A 20,387-nucleotide genomic window follows, 5' to 3' on the forward strand; every position below is an offset into this window, starting at 1 on the left:
TGAAGAGCTTTGATCACCCTGGAGCTGGACATTGGCTGAGTCTTTATGGCAGTTCCTTTGCTGCCAAGTCTTTCTGGTTTTAATTTCCATTTTAAAGCATTTGAGAGATCATAGTTAATTATTTTCTGCACTTCTTCATACGATATTCTCCTTTTTAGAATTGACCTTTAAAAAGCAAAAAGATAGATGGAATCAGAAGCTGGAAATGAAAGCAACTTCCTGTTTACAAAAAATGATTTGTAAGAATTACAACCTAACAAGGACAATTAGCTTTGATTTTCAAATTATGCAACATTAAATTGCTGTTATTCAACAGTTTGAAATGGATATGATTTATTTTTACAGAGAAACACCCACCAGTAAAACATCCTAGCTTGTTTTTTTCAATAAACCAGATTCAAAAGTAGAAAAGAAGTTTGAAGGTGGAAAGTGATGACGCAATAAAACTTAGCAGGTTAGGTTGTATATGAGAGGTGTACATAAGTCAGATCTTGTGGTCTGGCCACACCCATGGCTTTAGTGTTTTTAAAGTGATACATCAAATTCCCAGAGAGAAATTTTCCAAAACACATACTTAAAACCTCCAAAGGGCACAATGGTTTCAAAATGTCCGACTTTCTGTTGGCTTTAGGCCCCGCCTACTCTAGAGGGTTGTGTTATGTGTTCATTGCTCAGTGTCAAACTGGTTCTACAGGGGCGCTCTGAAGCAATTTGTTTAGGCTTTTCTGGTTTATTCCAATGCATTTTCTCTGAAACTGAGAAATGTGATGATTTCCACAAGTTTTGAGACATTGGTCAGGCCTCCAATAAGACAATTTATTTGACAAAAGACTGCTTTTGTTCCTCAGGCCTACTCTTAGGCTTGAAAAGGAAAAATCCAAATAAAACAACTAATTAATAACTAATTTGTTCTCGTCTTTGATTCAACTTAGGTGCAATTAGTGCTGACAGAACCACATTTGATTTGTTTGGTTTTTTTTTTTTTTTTTTTACAACAAATCCCATAAACAGCATTGCATTGGACCCAGAAGTCACGCTGACTTCTTCTCTTCTAGCTTTAATTAATGGAAACGTGATGCAGGAAGTGTGAAACCAAGGAGATGTGCAGACTCAAAGCGTCATAATGAAAAACAGAAAGTCTAGTGGTGCCTAAGAAGGCTCAGTCTATTTAAGTCCTTAGGCTGCTGCAGGGCAGAAAAAGGATGGGAATCCTGGCTGATGGTCGACTTGCTTAGTTCTTTACTTTGATGCTGAAAAAAACAATGTAAGGAAAGGAAAAAAAGTGAACAATCAGGTAGAGGAACCACACCCAGTTTCTGTACCTTCATACAACTGGACAACGGTTTAGTTTTCAGCAAGTTTATTTCAGTATAAGTGGCTGTTTAAAACACCTCACATTGTTTCTCTAAACTTCCCATTTTCTTGCAATCTGCAATACAAGCAAGCAACACATCAACATTGCCAAACATGGACAAAGTTCCACATGATCCTACTTGGTGTCAAATGACATTGTGACGCAAACTATTTGACAGGAGTCAACATTAAGACAGGTGGGAAGCAAACAGTCACGTGACCACCATGAACCATGTCCTGCACAGGTGGGAAACCCGGCCGCGTCAGCAGACCTTCCAGTGCGTGTGCGACGTGTGCACTTGTGTTCCTGTCGTACAAACATGACATCACATAAAAACCCAACGTGTTGCGATAAGGCATTATGTGGCAAAAAGAAACAGACAACAGAAACAACTACATCAGTACCAGAAAAATCCATTTTAAGGCCAAGCAACAAAACAAAGTGTCTCAGCAGAACTTAAGCTGAGTTTCTGAGGGGGAAAAACCCACAGCAGGTTCCATTCTTTCCCATGCTCAACTTTCCAGACTTCCCAATCTATTTAGCTCATTTTAAAATGTAAAATGCTAAAGTTTATGAACTTTTGGATGTTGTTTCTACTGCACTGAAGGTAGGACAGGAGGAAGGATAGGGAGCGAGAAAAAAGGGGGTAGGATAGGAAGGCAGGAAGGAAGGACAATTAGAAATGCAGGTAGGATGCAAGGATGCAAGAAGAGAAAAAGAGGGAAAGAAGTTAAGTCAGAAGAAAGAAGGGAGGAAGCAGGGAAGCGTGTAAAGGAAAAAGAAATGATGAAGACAGAAAGACGTGATGGAAAAATAGTATAAGGGGAGAACAGAGCGAGGACAGGATGGGGGGACTTGGACATACAAATATTAATCCATATTCTCATTTTGTTGTTCCATACTTTTGGAAAATGGTGAAATGAAATTCTTGACCGTGTAGGAGCCCTGAAGAAATGTCACAACTGAGACGTTGATCTCATGAAGAACCAAACTAAACATGGCGGTGTTAGTTGAACTGGAGGTTGAAATTCACAGCTGCAGCTGGTCTGGAGACAGAAAGGCTGTTTGCTCCACTTCCATATTTCTTCTTCAAGCAGAGACAGTGCAGCGAGTTCTCAGGAAGAGACAGTAGCATAATGAGCTGGGCCGATGCGTTCAAAAGCACACACGTAAAAATACATTCATAAAGACGGCTTTAACAACAAAACAAGGTCGACAGAAAGCAGGACACCGTGGGTTTGAATTCCTAATGGCTCAGGCCCGAAGGCAAAACACAAACATCAACGAACGGAGTGCAGTGGAGTTGGGGGTGTGGTGTGGAGAAGTACACAGACGATCTCTCTCTTTTTTTCCTACCTTTTCAGGCCGTGGGTACGTTTACAGACGTTTAGGAGATATATTCTGTTGGCACTGGCAGATCAAATCCATCTCTGAGCAATCAGCTGCAGCAGATCCAAAACTGAACTAAATGCACCTTTCCTGTCCCCTCTGTATCTAGCCATGCTGCTACTTTCATCTGTGGAGAGTAATCAGGGAAGAATCTGCTGCTGGGAAGAAGTCGAGACAGCCGGCTCCGCTAAACAGGCTCAGAAAACAACATTCATGTCAAATCTCACCTTCAGCTGTGTGAAAACAAATACTTAGAATAAGAAATGGCATACAAATCTAGGCAAATAACATGTGGCCCTGAAAAACGGGGGCTTTCCTAATGGAGCCAGGTCATTTTCTAGCTCTATCTCACAAGCCGAGCTCCAACCTGAACCAACTTCTAGGTCCTCTGTTTGAAACGGAAGGCTCCGAACAGAAATCTGACTGAAAGCTTACTCTGGATAATCCACAGAGCCTAGTGTCAAAAACTTAGAGCAGGGACTAATTCTTCAAGTAAAAAGTGATTCAAACAGAAACTCTTAAAAATGAGGTCAGAGGGATTTCCAAAGTGACAGATAAGAAACGTAAAAAAACAAAAAAAAAAAACAAAAAAACAAATGTAAGCCCAAAACCCACATGGCTCCATAAAACTAGAGAGGCAGGATGTTCTCATCACAGAGGACTCAATCCCTTTATGGATCTGATGAAGCTGAAGCCCAGGTGGAGTCAAAGGGAGATTTCTGCTGCTTAGTTAAGGGGGGTTCTGCGGAGAGGTTATGAATAGTTAGCATGTATTAGTCGTCTGGTCCTGGGCCCTGCTGTGAACCCGCTGTTGGCTCTCAGAGGCAGTCAGAACATCATACTCTATCCAAGCTCCAGTTTTAAAAGGGATAGTTCAGAACTTTTTAGGTGAGGTTAAAACGTTGTAAGCAGTTAATATCTTACCTGCTGTAAGCAAATGTTTCATTTGGTATGAATCCAGGTCAGCTGGTTCTGGAGACTGCACTTCTACTACCTTCCAATAACCCGAACCAAGTCCAAACAAAAAAAATCTCCTACCAGTTTAAGCAGATGCTGGTTTCTGATCCTTTGCCATGATGTTTGCATCAGGCGGTTATTTACAAAGAAGCTGATGGTTATTTAGAGGAAACAGATGGGAAGCAGTGATCTTCCTGTGTGAAACATGGACTGAGAACTGAACATGTAAAACAACTCCCGTCCTATCAACTGATATAAAAGCAAAGCAAAAATAGGACAGCGCTTAAAGTGATCTGTAGTTTATTGATTTTAAACTGCATGACTTCCCTATTAGGTCATTACTTTGAAGGTCCATAATAAAGCATGTTTTTGAGATGGGAGCTAGGATAAGTAGAAGTGCGATTTGATATTTTGCCACTCTGTGTCTAGCTGTTAGCTTTAGCATCTGGTACCAACTACTCCAAAGACTCCATCACACTCACCTATAGCAGGTAAAACATTTACCTATTTATCACATTTTAACAGAAGCTCACATTAAAAATCCCAAACTATCCCTTCAAAGGAGCTCCAGCAGGGAAGATGTTAACTGCTCAATACTTCTCCACATAGTACAACCTCCAATAATACGAACTATCTGTTAGAATCTCGACTTTGTACCCCAGTCAGTGACAGTAAATTGCTCTTTTAAAAGCCTATCAGCAGTAAATGGCCCTTTGTGCCAAAGCCATAGCGGTGGCTGTGACGCTGCGCTGGTGTCCGCTTCAACACAGTTCCCTGAGAACCCCAAACACACTTCCTCTGTGACCACAGCTATGGCAACACGCTGGGGACAATAATGTTTCATCCTGAATGATTTCAAAATAAAGGCAAAAATAAAAAAAGCAACATCAAAGTACAAATTTTACATGATATGGTGCAGCATTACGAGGAGAGGATATTAAAAGCCCATATTTACAAACAGTTAAGATGATGAGGACAAAAGCCAAGACTATGCAGTGTGTTTGGCTCCACATACAACAGTGTGCTGGTGGTAAAAAGGAAAAGTGTTTTTAGAAGTACCCTATGTCCAGTGACACATCTGTTTGGTTGTACTGGCTTCAGCTAAAATAGGAAACATAAACCACAGTGAACTCTTCCAGCTGCCTCATACGGGGCGCCGTAGTTACACATGCTCATATAGTACAGCATATACTTCAACAATACACATTGTACTATTTAAAAGACATGTAACTGTTACCAACCTGATAAACTAGGTGTGTGCATTCTATATTCCAGTTTGAATGCTTATTTTGGCTTTAAGCAATAAACCGCTCCTACGGACAGAGTTTGAATTCCGAGTAGGGTCTTTCATTCCATGGACAAACTCAGATCCTTCACAGTTTTGCTTCACTTTCCACTTCGTCCTCCAAGTCCTTTTTCTGACCCCTCATCATACACATATATTTAACATTATAAAAAATAAGTTATTGCGCATCAAAAAAAAGTGCTTGAAAAATATTTCTCTTTAACGCTTTTCCCGTTTTTCTTCATGCTTCCTGCCAAGTGGGTGGATTCCCATCAATGGGTTTGAGATGGCGGTAGTCTTCCGCGTGTTATCTCGGGGCCCTCCAGTGTACAGGCACCGCTGACGGGGAGCGCAGGGAGCTTAGGAAGCGGAGGAGGGTAGAGAGGGACGGGGGTGAAAGGGATGTTCTGCTATGCGATGACCATGGGAACATCATCGGAGAAGCCACTGATCATCGGAGCATCTTCATCATCATCACCTAAAACAAGAGGAGAAGGGATTATTTCACATGTAACTTGGTTTTACATGAAATAGGAATGACTTGCTTAATGCTTGTGAGTCCTGTTTCTGTTTTGCAAAACTAACAGTCCTGTTATTTTAAGTTGGAGAGAATCTTTATTTCCACAGAAAAGCAGAGACCCCTTAATTCTAAATTATGGGAAAAGACTGTTTTGGACATGGGGTGTAACAAGATCTTTTAAAAATGCTTTATTTGGGGCAACCAAGACCATGGGGATTCTATGATATATATATTTTAACACTGCTACAATCTCATTCATCTTATTCTGGCAAACATATCATCTTGTGAGCTGGATTTATCCTTACAATCCTAGTATCTAATAAAGTAGTCTGGAGCTGAAGTGTGATGAAGGTGCAGATTAACTACTGGGAGCTGCAGAGTTTTCTCCATCTCTCTCTGGCTGTTTTTCACAAATTTAGAGTTTGAAGTTAATTAAAACAAAAGTAAGTCATATTTAACGGCCTTTTTCAAATTCCCTCTAGTTAAAGCAGCACAGTGTAACGTTTAGCCACTAGGGGCGCTAGATTGCTAACTTCCAGGTTTAGTGCCCCTGAAGGTCACTGGCAACACTGCAACTGTGGCAGAATTAAACAGTCTCTCTCTGTGTTTTGGAATCTGATAGCAGACCAGTTTGGACCAGCAGACTGAGAAGTCATGCAGTTACTTGTAAAGACAAGGTCACATTCACCCCTCTAGATTGAACTCCTACACCAGGGAACCAAAAGCAACAGGTTAAAAAGTAACAGGCAAGTGTCATTTCTGTTTTGCTCTGTTGGTACGGAGTGCTGTAACCTAGAATGGGTCATGTGACCTAGAGCGCCGCACAGAGCATCGTTACGCACCAAGTGCTGTATATTGACACAATGAATCGATGATGAAATTCGTGTGCCAACACTTTTGTTGATTTTCATTGATTTTATCGATTCATTGTTGCAGCCCTAGAATAAAGTGCACTAACTAGATGCACACAGCTAAATATATCAGCTGCAGCTAGTCCTATAAGTCTGATCGCTCCAAGTGTCTCCTCATCACCAAACGTAGTGGCATCATGCTGAGGGGAAGCTTTTCTTCAGCAGGGACAGGGAAGCAGATCAGAGCTGACAGAAATACCTTTGGCCAATCCTAGAAGGAAACCTGTTAGACTTTCTGGTGGCATGGATACCAATGCATATCACAATGTTTTGGCTATTATTTGTAAACCGTTTTGAAAACCATGTAACCTTTTCCTTCTGCTCCACACTTTGGTGCTACTGTGTGGTGCTCTATCACATAAAATACCAATAAAATGCACTGAACTTTTCAATGCAGACTTTAATTTTCCTCTGTGTGAGGAGATGATTATCTGTACGACTCATAAAAAACACCTCATCCCTGATTTTTACTCGATACATGTACAAGCCTGTAAAGTTACCCAATTCATCCCCGGAGGAAAAGATGGCAGAGCCCAGGCGCGAGTTATAGTGGGAGTTGGCGAAGGCAGTGAAGTTGTTCTGCAGCCGGCGGTGTCGGATGTAGAGCGCCACCAAGCCACCGCCGACTATGACCAACAGGAGGAAGAGGACGGGTACCACCACTGATGCCATGTCCCTGGAATGGTTCTCTCCGCGGGACGCGTCGCTGCTCCCTGAACATGTGGAAAAGAACATCAGCAGCAGGAATTGAACCTTTCTCTTTTTAAAAGCATGGGGGTGTTTCACAGTGGCACAGCATCCTGCAGGGAGAGTATTTCTCACACAATTTACACTTAAAACCCTGGAGAAGTTCTGTCGCACCACCAGTACCTGTCTGTGGGTTATAGAGCAGCAGTGCAGGCTCCCCACACAGCTGACCACCTATCAGGCAGCTGGCCTGCACTGAGAAGGTGTAGTTGTGTCCCACCAGCAGACTGCTGATGCGGAAGTAGGTCTCCGTGGTGTTTCCCAGGTAGGATGTCTGATTTGTCACACTGTCCAGCACGTGTACTTCATATCCCTGTCAACAACAGTGGCAGATTCCATCAGTGATAAAAAAAACACACCAGCTTATATGACAACATCCAAACACAAAGACCATCTATAGTGCTGTGAAAAAGTATTTGTCCCCTTTACAAACTTCTTCTGACTTGAAAACGGTTCAGATCAGATCATCCAAAAGGGTTCCACTTCTGTCTCATCGAGCCACAGAATGTCTCCCCAGAAGCGCTGAGGATGATCCAGATGGTATTTTGTTTGGATGAATGTGAGAGAGAATGGTGTTCCCAGTTTTATGATCGGGGCATAAGCAGCTGAGTGATTTCGTGATTCAGACAGCTCTGGTAGTAACAAGGCCTGGGTGGGAGTAGTTAGATTTAATGCAGCTTTCCAACCTATGGGGTTAATAACATTCAGAATTTATCCAATGCTTACCAAATAAATAACCATTTATATAAGAATCGCATTTTGTAGGTCTTTATAGTGAAGTTATGTTTTTCTGATATTAAAATCAGAGGATCAGAGGATCAGAAAACGTGTGAAAAACAGAAGAAATCTCTGAGGGGACTAAACACATTTTCAAACCTGCAAATCTGAGAATCTGGTCTGAAAGCTGCCGAGGCTGCTGTAGCCTTTAGTAACCAAAGCAGCTGCTGGTTTAGTAATGGTCACCATGTCTTACCCTGCTCTCATTGAAGCCCTTCTCTCGGACTGCCAGGCTCTTCCAGAACAGGAACACGTGGTCATTTTCTGTCAGAATTTTCAAGGCTTCTGGAGCGGGAAGGGGAACTGAAAAAGAGGGAAATAAATACTTTTGCCCCTCTTATAAGCAGAACTGCAGGAATAATCACCATTTACATCCACTCACTACAGGCATTAACATTGGACTAAATATGGGCAAGGTAAGAATACCCAGGTTAAAAGGACCACCACTACTCTGCTTCAAACAACCGGAGAAAACTTTGGTCACCTCAGCCCTTTCTCTGGAACCTCATGGAAAGGAATTTCAACATCTGGAGCACTATGGTGGACAATTTGAGCGGTTCTGCATCTGTAACTTTTTAGAACCTTGATATACTCTGAATTAAATGTGGGCAGGAACCCGGTATCAAACCTTTAATGATTTATATGAAGCTCATATTTTTCCATATGCAATGTAAAACTGCAATGATTTCTTTAAATGATGAACTAGCAGCACAACTTTATATTTATCAAGGATTTTCCCACAGGGTTAAAACTACATACCGACTCAAAATATCTACAAACACCCCGACTAATACCGCTTTTAGAGTCTCTCAGCCAGTTACACCCGAGCTGCGCAGTTTCTTCAGCCTTCAACAACTTTCTAGTTTAATTCTGGTTGAATCTTTGACCACATTTCTTGGCTGGGTCGATAGAATTCCTTTAAAGGGGTCACTTTCCTAACATAGCTCATCACTTCAGGACCTGCTTTCCTGCAGAGCCAACATCAGATGTGAAGAGATGTGGAGGAGGACAGACCTGTGTTAAGGTTGAAGCTGGCCTCCTTGGTCATGTTGCTCAGGCGGACAGAAACGCTGTACCTCCCTCCAGGCTCCAGGCCTTTCAGCAGATACTCCACCGTGTTGTTCTGGGTGGTCAGCTTGTAGTCCCGCTCCACCTTCCGGATCGCATCCTTCACGTGGATCACATATGTCTTAAGAGAACAAACAGACCACGTGTTCACACCGGGTAGATCACAATCACTGAAACTGAGCTGCTGCTCCTTCCACAGAAGTCGTTAAAAATAAACAAAACATATTCTTTTTAAATCCACCGAGGCTTCTGGGAGCAATCTGAGACAACCTCATACCAGGGCTGCATCCGGCGTGTCGTAGGGCGGCTGCCACTTCAGCGTGGCCTGAGTCTTGTCAACACGCACACGATGGAGGTTCCGAGGTGGCAGCCTCTCGTCGGGAATCATTTTCACCACAGCGGAGTCAGAGGGAGGACCCAAGAAAGGAGAGACAACCCGGGCCTGAAGATGGGTCATAGAAATGATTGCTATAAGATGCAGGTCCACCATGCAACTGTTCAGGCCCTCTTTTCCTTCCATCAAACGCTGTAAGAACACTAAAGCATCCTGCTGCCCTTTAAAGGTGATCAGCAGCATCCCTGTGTCCTCTAGAACTGGAATAGAAACAGAAGGAATACAAAATACTCTATTCACCCCCCATATGGGAACTTCAAATGATCATTTAGCTCAGCGTGAACATATTTACAATTATTGTACAATAGAACAACAAAGTTAATACATTAAAATGCACAAATGAATAAGTAAATGAATAAATAGATTTTAGTAACTATTATTAATAATAGACACCTAAAGGTATTTAATGTATGTTTTTCTGAATGACAAGATGCCTGAGAAAGTGACATGTCAAACATTGTTGCTTTAAATATTAAACATGTATCCTCACATATATGTCTCCAAGTATTCTGTATAATTTACATGAAAAAAAACATCTGCTAGATGCAGATGCTTCAAAACGGCAATAACCTGGTTGAATAAATGTGAAAACATTAAACTAACGCCTTGTGGAGGCACTGTTTATTCAGTTTTAGCATTTATTTTTGGGTATGCACCTGCCATCAATTACAGGAAATCTGATTAAGCTGAAAAAAGTTCTGTTTTTCTAATGGGATTTTCCAGACTTTTTCTAACGTTTTAGCTAACAGGTTACACGAATTTAAAAAGGTCCCACTGCACAAAGGTATCAGTCAGGATAAGTTGGCAAAAAAGGTTCAGCAGGATTATTTATACACGGTCACAGTACATTTAGTCATCTCTAACTGGAGAAAACATGGGACAACCCTCCAAAGTTCAAGACGGAAACTTGTGAGAAGAGTCTGCCAGCAAGCAATACAGCAGGAATTGCTGTGTTCTCCGTGTGACAACACACTGGTGTATCCCTCATATGCCGCGCAGGAATACAGAAGTGTTTTTTGCCCGTCTAAAATCCCCAGAGCCTTGTCAGACAATGTGTTATGATCTCATGAAACTGTTATGCCATCAGGCCATGAGGGAGAAATCAAGATGGGTTGTAAGCAAAAGAATTTCACACATCCATGCAGATACAGCCTCTCACAGCAGGGTGCCCTGCTATGAAGCCTAGCTACACCTCACTCCCTTACTTCTTGCCTGTGGACTCTCAAGGAGAGGGTCCGCACTGGGGAGACATGCCACGCATGTGGGCCGCATGGGACTCAAAAATTCGCAAGCATCTGCAGGGTCGACCAAGCCGAGTAAAATGTGCTTTCTGTGAAACTCATTTCCTGCTGTTTCGCAAAGGGGGAAATTCTCTTTGTCCAGAGGAACTGACTGGGCTTGGAGAACTGCAGGCTGAATCAAAGCTAAGTCTGCAGTCTGACTTCTGCGTAACCAGACGCTGAGGTGAAAGAATGCTGAAACAGCTTTGTTTATTTTTCTCAGCTGTTGCAAGAAAGCTGACTCGAGACGGCGCAGGTCTCCTTTCCTCACCAGGCCAAGCTGAGATGCGAGGCTGATCTGGAGTCACCCTCTGCAGCACCGGCTGAGTTTTGCATGCCGGGGATTCTACTATGATCCGGAGCTGCCTGCTCCGACCACGCTCCGGCTAACCAGGAACGTTTCCTTCAACTGCTTCCAACTTCAAGCGCTAAGTGGATTGAACTAAATCAGAGGCACTGACACGTTTGGCAGAGAAATACACGAGAAAGTTAAATGGGTTATTTAGAAGGTTACTTAATGCGTTTTCACTGTGTTTTTGAAACACGTGGAGCTTACAGGGTAGCTCCCGCTAGCTTCTTTGAACCATGCCGTTGCTGATGTAATTCAAGTGTGTTTTTATGGTTATAACAAACGTTATCTCCACAAGGGTTTTATACATTGATGGGCTATTGATGTTTGTGTTATCCGGTCTGCTCAATCCGACTAAAACAAAGCCGAAGCTTTTAAAATTAATGCAGAATGTCCGCTAGCTAATGCTATTAGCTTCGGGTAACATTAGCTCTTCTTGGATACGCAACTAGGGTTCGTTTCAACCATAAGATTTGTTTTGTTTCGCTCCACCATCGTTCAATAGTGCTATGAGCATTAATGCCGATTTAATGGTGTTTTTTATAACTAAGATTAACTGATTTTAGCAACTGATCGCTACAGCAACCCCTTGCTTCCCAGAGGTATAATCGCATTAATACAATCGAGCGTTCTAGAAGTACTGATGTTTACTGAGAAAATCATTCTTCTTAAAATGTTAATCAAATATAGTTTTGTTTAACTCAGGATTTGCACTGTGAATGGGTTGAAACACATACCAAATGTTCTAAATTAGTTAAGATAATTTAAATTTCCACATTCTTTAAGATGAACTTTGGTTTTTTAACTGAGATCTGCAGTGAACCAGGATTCACTGAATTATTCTGATGATGCTGATGCTGATGATCAACCACTTTATTTTGTCTTTTGTTTATTTTGTGTGTACATAGTTCCTTTCATTTTGCTTAGTAGTTTTAGTTAAGTTTCACTAGCCTTGTAGAGACGATTTGTTGATTGAAATATAGTGTTAATTCAGATAAATAGCATTCTATAATGATGTTCTCTGGATGTTCATTTTGTTTCTGTTAATAAATTCTTAAACTTGAAGAGAAGTTGTCACTTCTTTATTCTATGTGTGTGCAGAGTTTGCTGTTAAAAGATCGCCAGTGCTTGAATCATTCCTTTCAACTATTGTCCTGATATCCAGCTTCACCGGACAATACCCAACAAACAGAGTTATTTATTAAACATTAAATAACTTTAAAACAGTGTGTAACAGCACAACAAAACCAAAACGGATTTTTTTGCCATCAAAAGATATGTCAACATGGTGGTGCCAGCATTATGCTTATGGGGATTACTTTTCTTCAAACAGAACAACATGGTTTTTATTAAGGTGGATACAATCACGAACAGTTCCAATTTCTATTCACATTTTCACCCAGCACCTTCAATTGTGGAAGAAAACTAGGGATGAGGGGGAATTTTATTTTCAGCATCACAGTGAGTCTGAGCCTATATCCATTTTCAAATAAGGATGACTCATGAGAGGGAAATGACAGTTTTGGAACAGCCGAGCAAGAGTCGAGATAAAATCAGTGGGATTTTAGAGAGAGATCTCCTCACAGTCGAGTAGATCTTGGAGCTTTTGCATGATGGCATGGATGAATATAGCTGGTTCAGGATGTGGCCAAAGAAGACTGAACCTTGAATTAAGAGGTTTCAACAAACGTGTATGGTAGTTAAGGTTGAGCAAACATATCTGGGCTATTGTACCTATTTTTTTGTTTTGCACTTCTTCACTGTAACAGATTTGTCTTTCAGACGGCCTTATTTTCTTACATCATAAAACACAAATTATGGCAAGATTGTATTGTGTTTTCCTCTACTTAGTCTTAATTAAAACTTCAGTATCGTTTAGTTTTGGTCTGGTAAATGAATAAAGGTCAAATAACTGGCTGAAAAATCAAAGACCAGGGATTCCAAACGTCCCTCCAAGATGTGCAGCTTCTTTTTACCAGCTTCATTTTTAGAACGACTTTTAAAAGCACAACCTAAACAAAGCGTTGAAATGAATTCTTCACTCTGACACTCCTTGCAACACCTCAAACACCACCTTACAGTACCAACAAGTGACAGTGATTCCCTTTGCTCCTGCATTAGGCAGGCTCAACGCTGAATAATTAACACATGCACTCAGTTTCCTTTTGGATGAGCCCCCATTTGTACATGTGTCACAGACTTTTTAGCAAGAACAAATTTGATTCTATAGCAAGTGCAGAGAACTGGGGATCGACTTAAATATGCCACTTTACACTTCAGACTTCTGGGGGTCATGATACCTGCCCAGATAGCTTTATTGACTCAAATGTGGACAGATTAAATCACTACTGCTTAAAACTGAGGATAAAAAAAAAAAAAAAATCTCATTCAAACCCAAAATTCCAAATGTGACGGCAGCTGTTAGGTAAAAACAAGCTGTTCAGGAAGGCTGATCGTTTCTTTGATCAGATCATAAGTAGGAATTCAGCGCCGGGTTTGCAGGGCTGACTCACCAGGAAGAGATACTGCTCGTCGCTGTCTACAGTCACTGTGAGGCTGAGAGAAGTGCTTTGGACCTGACGAGGTCTGCGATACAGATCCAGGAAAGAGGTGGCATAAAACACACCATACACCTGCACACACAAACACACAGGAGAAATGAAACACAGCGTTACCTTCACTTACCTGAAGCGCTCTGGGTTACTGTTGCAGTCACCATGACACCCAGGTATGATCTTTCTACCTGTATTTAGTTACTTCCACCAATGTGAGTATTTAGTTACTTTTGCGTGTGCAGAAGGTGCAGAAGTATATTAAAAGGGATCTAGTCACATATTTTGACCATAAAAAGAAAACACACACAAAAAAAACATCTATTGATCTTCAAGTAAAACAATATACACTAAGCATTTGTCCTGATACTGTTAGTCTTTTTTGAGCCTGAAAAGAACTTTGCACCAGGCGTGATCAGCAGATATAAACATCATTGTGCCATCTGCCGGCAACCGAAGAACTATCAGAAAGCAAGATGGCGACAAGAGCCAGCAGATCGTCCTGCAGTGCCTCCAGTAAAGTGACAGCTCACAGTGGTCCAAGACAAACCCGATCTACCAAGGTTAGGGTTTCTTAACCTCTTTTCTTCCACACCTCCAATGGATGTTGTAGACTCACTTGCTTCTTAAGGATTCTCTTGGCCCTTAATCTGCTAAGTTTTGAATAAATGTGCTGCAGGTTGTGGAGGATGGTTCTGATTATCTGCTTGACTGAAGGGACCACCCTTTTAAGGGTCAAGAAGTCCTAGCTGGTGTTGAAGATGCTCCCATACTAGATACCCTTGATGGTACATGTATAAAACTTCTTGCGGACCTTGAGAGCGAGCTTAAAGTCTCTTACCCATCTGAGGAGGTAAAGGCTTTGGTTGTAAATCTTATGGGGACATTGGAGTCTGCAGGACTGGCATCACAGTGATGGATGTAAGCCTGCACAGCAGAGTGCCGAGTACACAGCCCTGTGGCCGATCCAGGGCAGACTCAGAGAAGACATCAAGACACACCGGTTAGGTTAGACTGACCGGATCCATCTAATCCTGATCTAATGTGGTGCTGATGCAGTTGTGTCAATAGTTCTGTTCACCGTACATTCTTGTGTTAGATACTTTTAAAACATTCCAGCAAGCGGTTTTTATTTTGCTCTACAAACATCTGCAGTAGAGCCCAGAGGGATCTTATTTTAGAGAGATTACTGCTTGTAGTGCTGACAATTTTCAATTGGAATTGAGGAACATCCACACCAAACATCCAATGAACTGAACCAGAACCAAGTCTTCCAGCTTTAGAGTGACCACCCCATGAGGACAGAACTGTTGTTACAGCAGAGTCTGACAATCCCCTCCAGCAAACTGAGAAAAAGAGAAGTGCACAACCCAGATCAACTACAAGGTTTGATTCCAAGAAACCAAAAAGATGTCTGACCCAAAACTATGCACTCTCTTCTCCTGATCTAGTTGTGGTAGTTCTGGTTGGAAACTGACGGATCAAAGGCCACTCATCCCGAGATGATTTCTACTTTTTTCTCCCATCCAAGCTTTCCCCTCAGATAGAAGTCATGTTAAAGAACCACCAGTACAGGTGTCAGGGAGGGACACTAGGAGAAAAGTTGGTAAAATTAGACTGTAAATCTGCTAATAAATTCTGAACATTCATTATCACTTCCCTTTGGGATTCATCTTTTTACAGCTGGATCTCATAGTGTTGGCGAGAACAGGGGCCGTTTTGGTTTCCTTAATTAATCCCAAAATATTAAAATAAGTATTAATAAGATAGTTCTTGAGTCTATTAGCAGATCCAATATAATTATTTAATTTCCATTTATACAGATATTAATCAATACACATTATTCTTTTGTATAAAGTATGCAATCAGAGCTGCCCGATTATGAAAGAGATTTTATCTTTAAGAGACTTTTTAGATACAAGACTGATCACTGTTTTTAAATAATAATGTTTTTAATACATGAATGTAAACTAATGTAAGTATTAAATGCTGCTACATCGACCATCATAAAGCCTTCTAACAGCTTTTTAAAAGAAACAATAATCACTGTAGTCACTGCTGCTATACACAGAGGTTTAGGGGGGAAGTTTGTACGTTCTATTTCATCCCTACTGACCGCCAGAGGCGGTGCTTTAAGCACTGAATGATCATTCTTGCGCATGCGCAGGTCGAGTACTAATGACAACAAAGTCACCTGTGACCTGCCGGGGACCCACGTGACTCTATATAGTCACGTGGCACCCGGCGTTCAATCCCTTCGTTCTTCTCGCGCGCAGGTATGGTCGTGTGAAGCTGACTGCTTCTGTGTTTAGCACGTGCTAAATCTAGCTGCTTGTTGCTGGTAGCCCCGTGACCGGGTTTGGTCGGAGCTGCGGGTAAGTTTCGCCCTCCAGGGGCTGCACAAGCTGCTTTCACTTTACCAGATTTGCGGTCGCCGCGACATGAACTGGTAAGTTTTGTTCTTTTCTCAGCAGTAGTTTACTGCTCGCGCTGAGTTACCACGGTAATTTTGTGGTTCTTTTTACTCACCAGTAGCGTTGCTGCTCGCGTTGAGTTCTCTATAAGTTTGTTTATCTGACTCAGCAGTAGCGTTTTCTGCTCGCGTTGAGTTCACTATAAGTTTGTTTATCTGACTCACCTGTAGCGTTTTCTGCTCGCGTTGAGTTCACTATAAGTTTGTTTATCTGACTCACCTGTAGCGTTTTCTGCTCGCGTTGAGTTCACTATAAGTTTGTTTATCTGACTCACCTGTAGCGTTTTCTGCTCGCGTTGAAGTCACTATAAGTTTGTTTATCTGACTCACCTGTAGCGTTTTCTGCTCGCGTTGAGTTCACTATAAGTTTGTTTATCTGACTCACCTGTAGCGTTTTCTGCTCGCGTTGAGTTCACTGTAAGTTTGTTTATCTGACTCACCTGTAGCGTTTTCTGCTCGCGTTGAGTTCACTATAAGTTTGTTTATCTGACTCACCAGTAGCGTTTTCTGCTCGCGTTGAGTTCATCCTTAGTTAACAAGCGGACTCGCTGGTGGCGTTTCTGCTCACGCTGTGTTCGAAACCTCTAAGGGAGTTTTCCTACAACAGAGTCGCCGGTGGCGTTTCCTGCTCGTGGTGACTTCTTGTTGGTGGCGGGCTGATCACGCCTTTAGCATTATGATGCTGGAAAATTTGTGTTGCTCGACCTGTCTGGCTCCGCTTCAGCCCGACGACGGGCATGATTTGTGTCCCTCCTGTCTTGGTGTGGAACATCTCCGGGAGGCGCTGTCGGATAACGCCTGCCCCAACTGCTCCGTCATGCCCCGGTCGGTCAGACTGAGTCGGTTGGCTGCGCTGCAGCCGCCTACCGACTGGGCGGGCACTGCGCTGCATAGTCTGTTGCCCCCGGGAAAGACGATGTGCAAACGGCCAACTGTGCCTGCACCTTTGGTGCCGCCTAAACGAGCCAGACAGACTGATGCAGGGAGATTGTCCACAAGAGTGGATCATCTCACCTCGGAGCTGGCCGAAATGAAGGCCCTTCTCCAGTCCTTTCAGGCTGGGGGTGATGGCAGCACAGCTCTCCCTCCCCAGCAGGATGAAGTGTCAGTCATGGATGATGATGATGCTATTTCTGTGGCGGCCTCTGGCACCCACTTCTGTGAGGACCTCCAGGAGCTGGGCTCCGGGGCCTCCGGGTCTGATTCCATTGCCTCCCAGGAGGATACGGGGGAGTCTGTGACAGCCGCCATCCAAACGGCTCTTGCCCGTTTACATATTGATGTTCCTCAGACCCAGCCTGCAGCTTCCAGCGCCTTCTTTAAGCGCAGTAGATCAGAGACTGCCTTTGTGGTTCCTCCCTCTGGGGAGTATATACGGGAGCTGCATGCCTGCTGGTCAGACACCAAGGCGCTTTCACGTCTGACAACAGATGGCAGGGTCCTGGCAGCTATGCAGGAGGCACCCAGGGTTGGCTTGGGGCAGATGCCAGCGGTGGAACCTGGCATTGCCTCTCTTATTGTCCCACCTGATGAGGTTTTGCGGCCCAATGCGCGTTGTCCGCGCCCTCAGTGTCGCATTACTGACGACCTTCTCTGCAAGGCCTATGACTCTGGGGCCCGCATGGGCCAGATTGGGAACTCTCTCTCCCATCTTATGTTGGCCCTGTCTTCCTCACTGGAGTCTGTTCCACTGGACCACGCCACGCAAGGCCTGGTTGATGCATCTCTGCAGGCCTTTGCTCTCATGACTAGAGAGCTTGGACGCACACTGTCCACGCTAGTTCATGCTCGCCGCCAGGTCTGGTTGGCGCAGTCGCCTCTTACTGATCCTTGTAGGAGAACCCTTCGGGCCCTGCCTGTCGTTCCGGGGGAACTTTTTGGCTCTGCAGCACTGGAGGCATTGGACCGTACAGCTCAGGCCTCTAGAACAAGGCAGCAGCTGGCAGGCCTTCAAAGACGTGATCGCCAACCTGCCCGCACTTTGGCAGCTGCGGGTCCTTCGCGGAGGCCTTCACGTCCATCTCTTTCCCTTGAGCCACAGGGGCTGGTACCAGCCCAGACATCGGTCCAAAGGCCTGCCCCAGGTCACGGAAACCAGGCTCAAGGCCAAGCTGGGGCAAGGTCATCTCATTCCTTTCAAGCCACGCAGTCTGGTCGGCGTCCTCCCAAGCCTTCAAGGGGCCGGGGGGGGGGGCCGCAGATGACGCCTTAGGGCCTGCGGTCGGTTGTTTTACCCCAGGACAGCTCGGCTTCTGGGCTGCCCACACCCCAGATTTGTGGGTGTTGTCCACACTGTCCAGGGGGTACCGTGTTCAATTCCGCCGCAGGCCACCCGTCCCTGGCCGGGTCAGGATGACTGTGATCCGCGACCCGGTGAAGGCACAGGCACTAAACCAGGAAATCTGCACCTTGCTGGCCAAGGGCGCTATAGTGCCTGTGGACCCCCTGCGGGATCCAGGGGGCTTTTATTCAATATATTGAATATATATATACGGGGGGCCTGCGTCCAGTCTTGGACCTCAGAGGCCTGAATGCGTACCTGAAGGTCATGCCTTTTCATATGCTGACCATCAGGGAAGTGTTGCAGGCAATTTCCCCGGGCGATTGGTTCACTTCAATAGATCTCAAGGATGCCTATTTTCATGTTCCAATCGCTCCGCCACATTGGCGGTTTCTTCGTTTTGCCTTTCAGGGGAGGCACTTCCAGTTCAAGGTCCTCCCGTTCGGACTTTCGCTGTCTCCCAGGGTGTTCACCCGATGTGTCGCAGCGGCCCTCTCTCCTCTGCAGGCACAAGAAATAAGAATCCTCCCTTACCTGGACGACTGGCTCATTTGTGCCGCGACACGGAACCAGGCGGTCCGAGATACCCGGTTAGTGCTCCATCATGTGGGATGTTTGGGCTTGCAGGTAAACATGGAGAAAAGCAGTCTGACTCCCTCACAGCAGACTGTCTTCCTGGGCATTGCCATGGATTCTGTGTCGATGACCGCTTGCCCGTCACCCCAGCGGGTGAACAGCGTATTGAGCATCCTTCCGGAATTCAGGCGTGGCATGGCACCACCTCTTGTGCGGTATCTTCGCCTTTTGGGCATGCTCACAGCCGCATCCGCCGTAGTGCCCTTGGGACTGCTGTCATTGCGGCCCCTCCAGATGTGGTTGAACAGCTTCGGTTCGGACTCCACACGGAACACTCATCGTCTCAGACGACTTCGGGTGGGGCCTCAGTGTCTTCAGTCTCTGTCCCAGTGGAGGGTCAGGGCGTTTATGACGACAGGGGTTCCGCTCGGCTCCCTCCCGTGTCGTCGGGAAGTTGTGTTTACGGATGCATCCTCCACGGGCTGGGGTGCAACCTGGCGGGCCAAATGGCACAAGGGACATGGTCCCAGCGGCAGTGCAGGGAACACATCAATGTCCTGGAATTGCAGGCTGTACTTCTGGCTCTTCAGAGCTTTCTCTCAGGCTTGCAGGGAAAGCATGTGCTAGTGAGGTCAGACAACACTGCTGTGGTTTTTCACATCAACCACCAAGGGGGTACCAGGTCAAGGAAACTGTTGTGTTTGACTCAACAGCTGCTAACCTGGGCAGCTCCATACTTGGCCAGCCTCAGAGCAGCCTACATCCCCGGGCCAGAGAATGTGCCAGCAGATTTTCTATCCCGCCAGAAGCCGCTTCCAGGAGAGTGGAAGCTTCACCAAGAGGTAGTGGAGGACATCTGGAAGGTCTTCGGCAGGGCGGACGTGGACCTCTTTGCCTCAAGGGACGCATTTCACTGCCCCCTGTGGTTCTCCTTGGACGACAGCAGCCCTCTGGGCCACGATGCGCTGGCACACGACTGGCCCCGGACCCTCCTTTACGCCTTTCCACCGTTCAGTCTGCTTTTTCAGACTCTCCTAAGGGTACGCCAGGAAGGGCACAGGGTTCTGCTGGTAGCACCCTTCTGGCCAGCGAGGACTTGGTTTCCTCTACTGCACGAGCTCAGCTCCGGCTCGCCAATGCGTCTCCCCTGCAGGACGGATCTCCTCTCCCAGCTGGGGGGTCAGATTTTGCACCCCAAACCAGACCGGCTCCAGCTCTGGATTTGGCCCCTGCAAGGCCGGGGTCCACTTTCTCGAGATACACTGGGTCAGTAGGGCATACAATGGCTAATGCATGGGCGCCATCCACACGAGCTGTCTATGATAACAAGTGGGCTCTCTTTGCAACCTGGTGCCGTAATAAAGGGCAGGACCCGGTGCAGTGTTCAGTCTCTGACATACTGACCTTCCTGCAGGAATTGCTGGATCAGGGGCGGTCTCCATCTACCTTAAAAGTATATGTAGCTGCCATTTCC

General features: G+C 44.8%; 1 protein-coding gene across 2 annotated transcripts in view; it reads right to left on the bottom strand.

Moving 5' to 3' along the window:
• Positions 1-3,687: 3,687 nt before the first annotated feature.
• The window catches only part of sorl1 (sortilin-related receptor, L(DLR class) A repeats containing), a 117,245-nt gene continuing 100,545 nt past the window's right edge, over positions 3,688-20,387 (bottom strand). For both annotated transcript variants that reach the window (XM_036150341.1, XM_036150340.1), the window contains exons 42-48: positions 13,545-13,664; positions 9,286-9,450; positions 8,955-9,129; positions 8,137-8,243; positions 7,287-7,476; positions 6,917-7,129; positions 3,688-5,463 (exon numbers count right to left, since the gene is read on the bottom strand). In XM_036150341.1, coding sequence (XP_036006234.1) covers positions 5,396-5,463; positions 6,917-7,129; positions 7,287-7,476; positions 8,137-8,243; positions 8,955-9,129; positions 9,286-9,450; positions 13,545-13,664 — 1,038 coding nt within the window. In that variant the 3' untranslated portion in view covers positions 3,688-5,395. The remainder of the gene's footprint in view (positions 5,464-6,916; positions 7,130-7,286; positions 7,477-8,136; positions 8,244-8,954; positions 9,130-9,285; positions 9,451-13,544; positions 13,665-20,387) is intronic.

The sequence above is a fragment of the Fundulus heteroclitus genome, chromosome 18 (assembly GCF_011125445.2).
Source record: "Fundulus heteroclitus isolate FHET01 chromosome 18, MU-UCD_Fhet_4.1, whole genome shotgun sequence".
Classification (NCBI taxonomy): Eukaryota; Metazoa; Chordata; class Actinopteri; order Cyprinodontiformes; family Fundulidae; genus Fundulus; species Fundulus heteroclitus.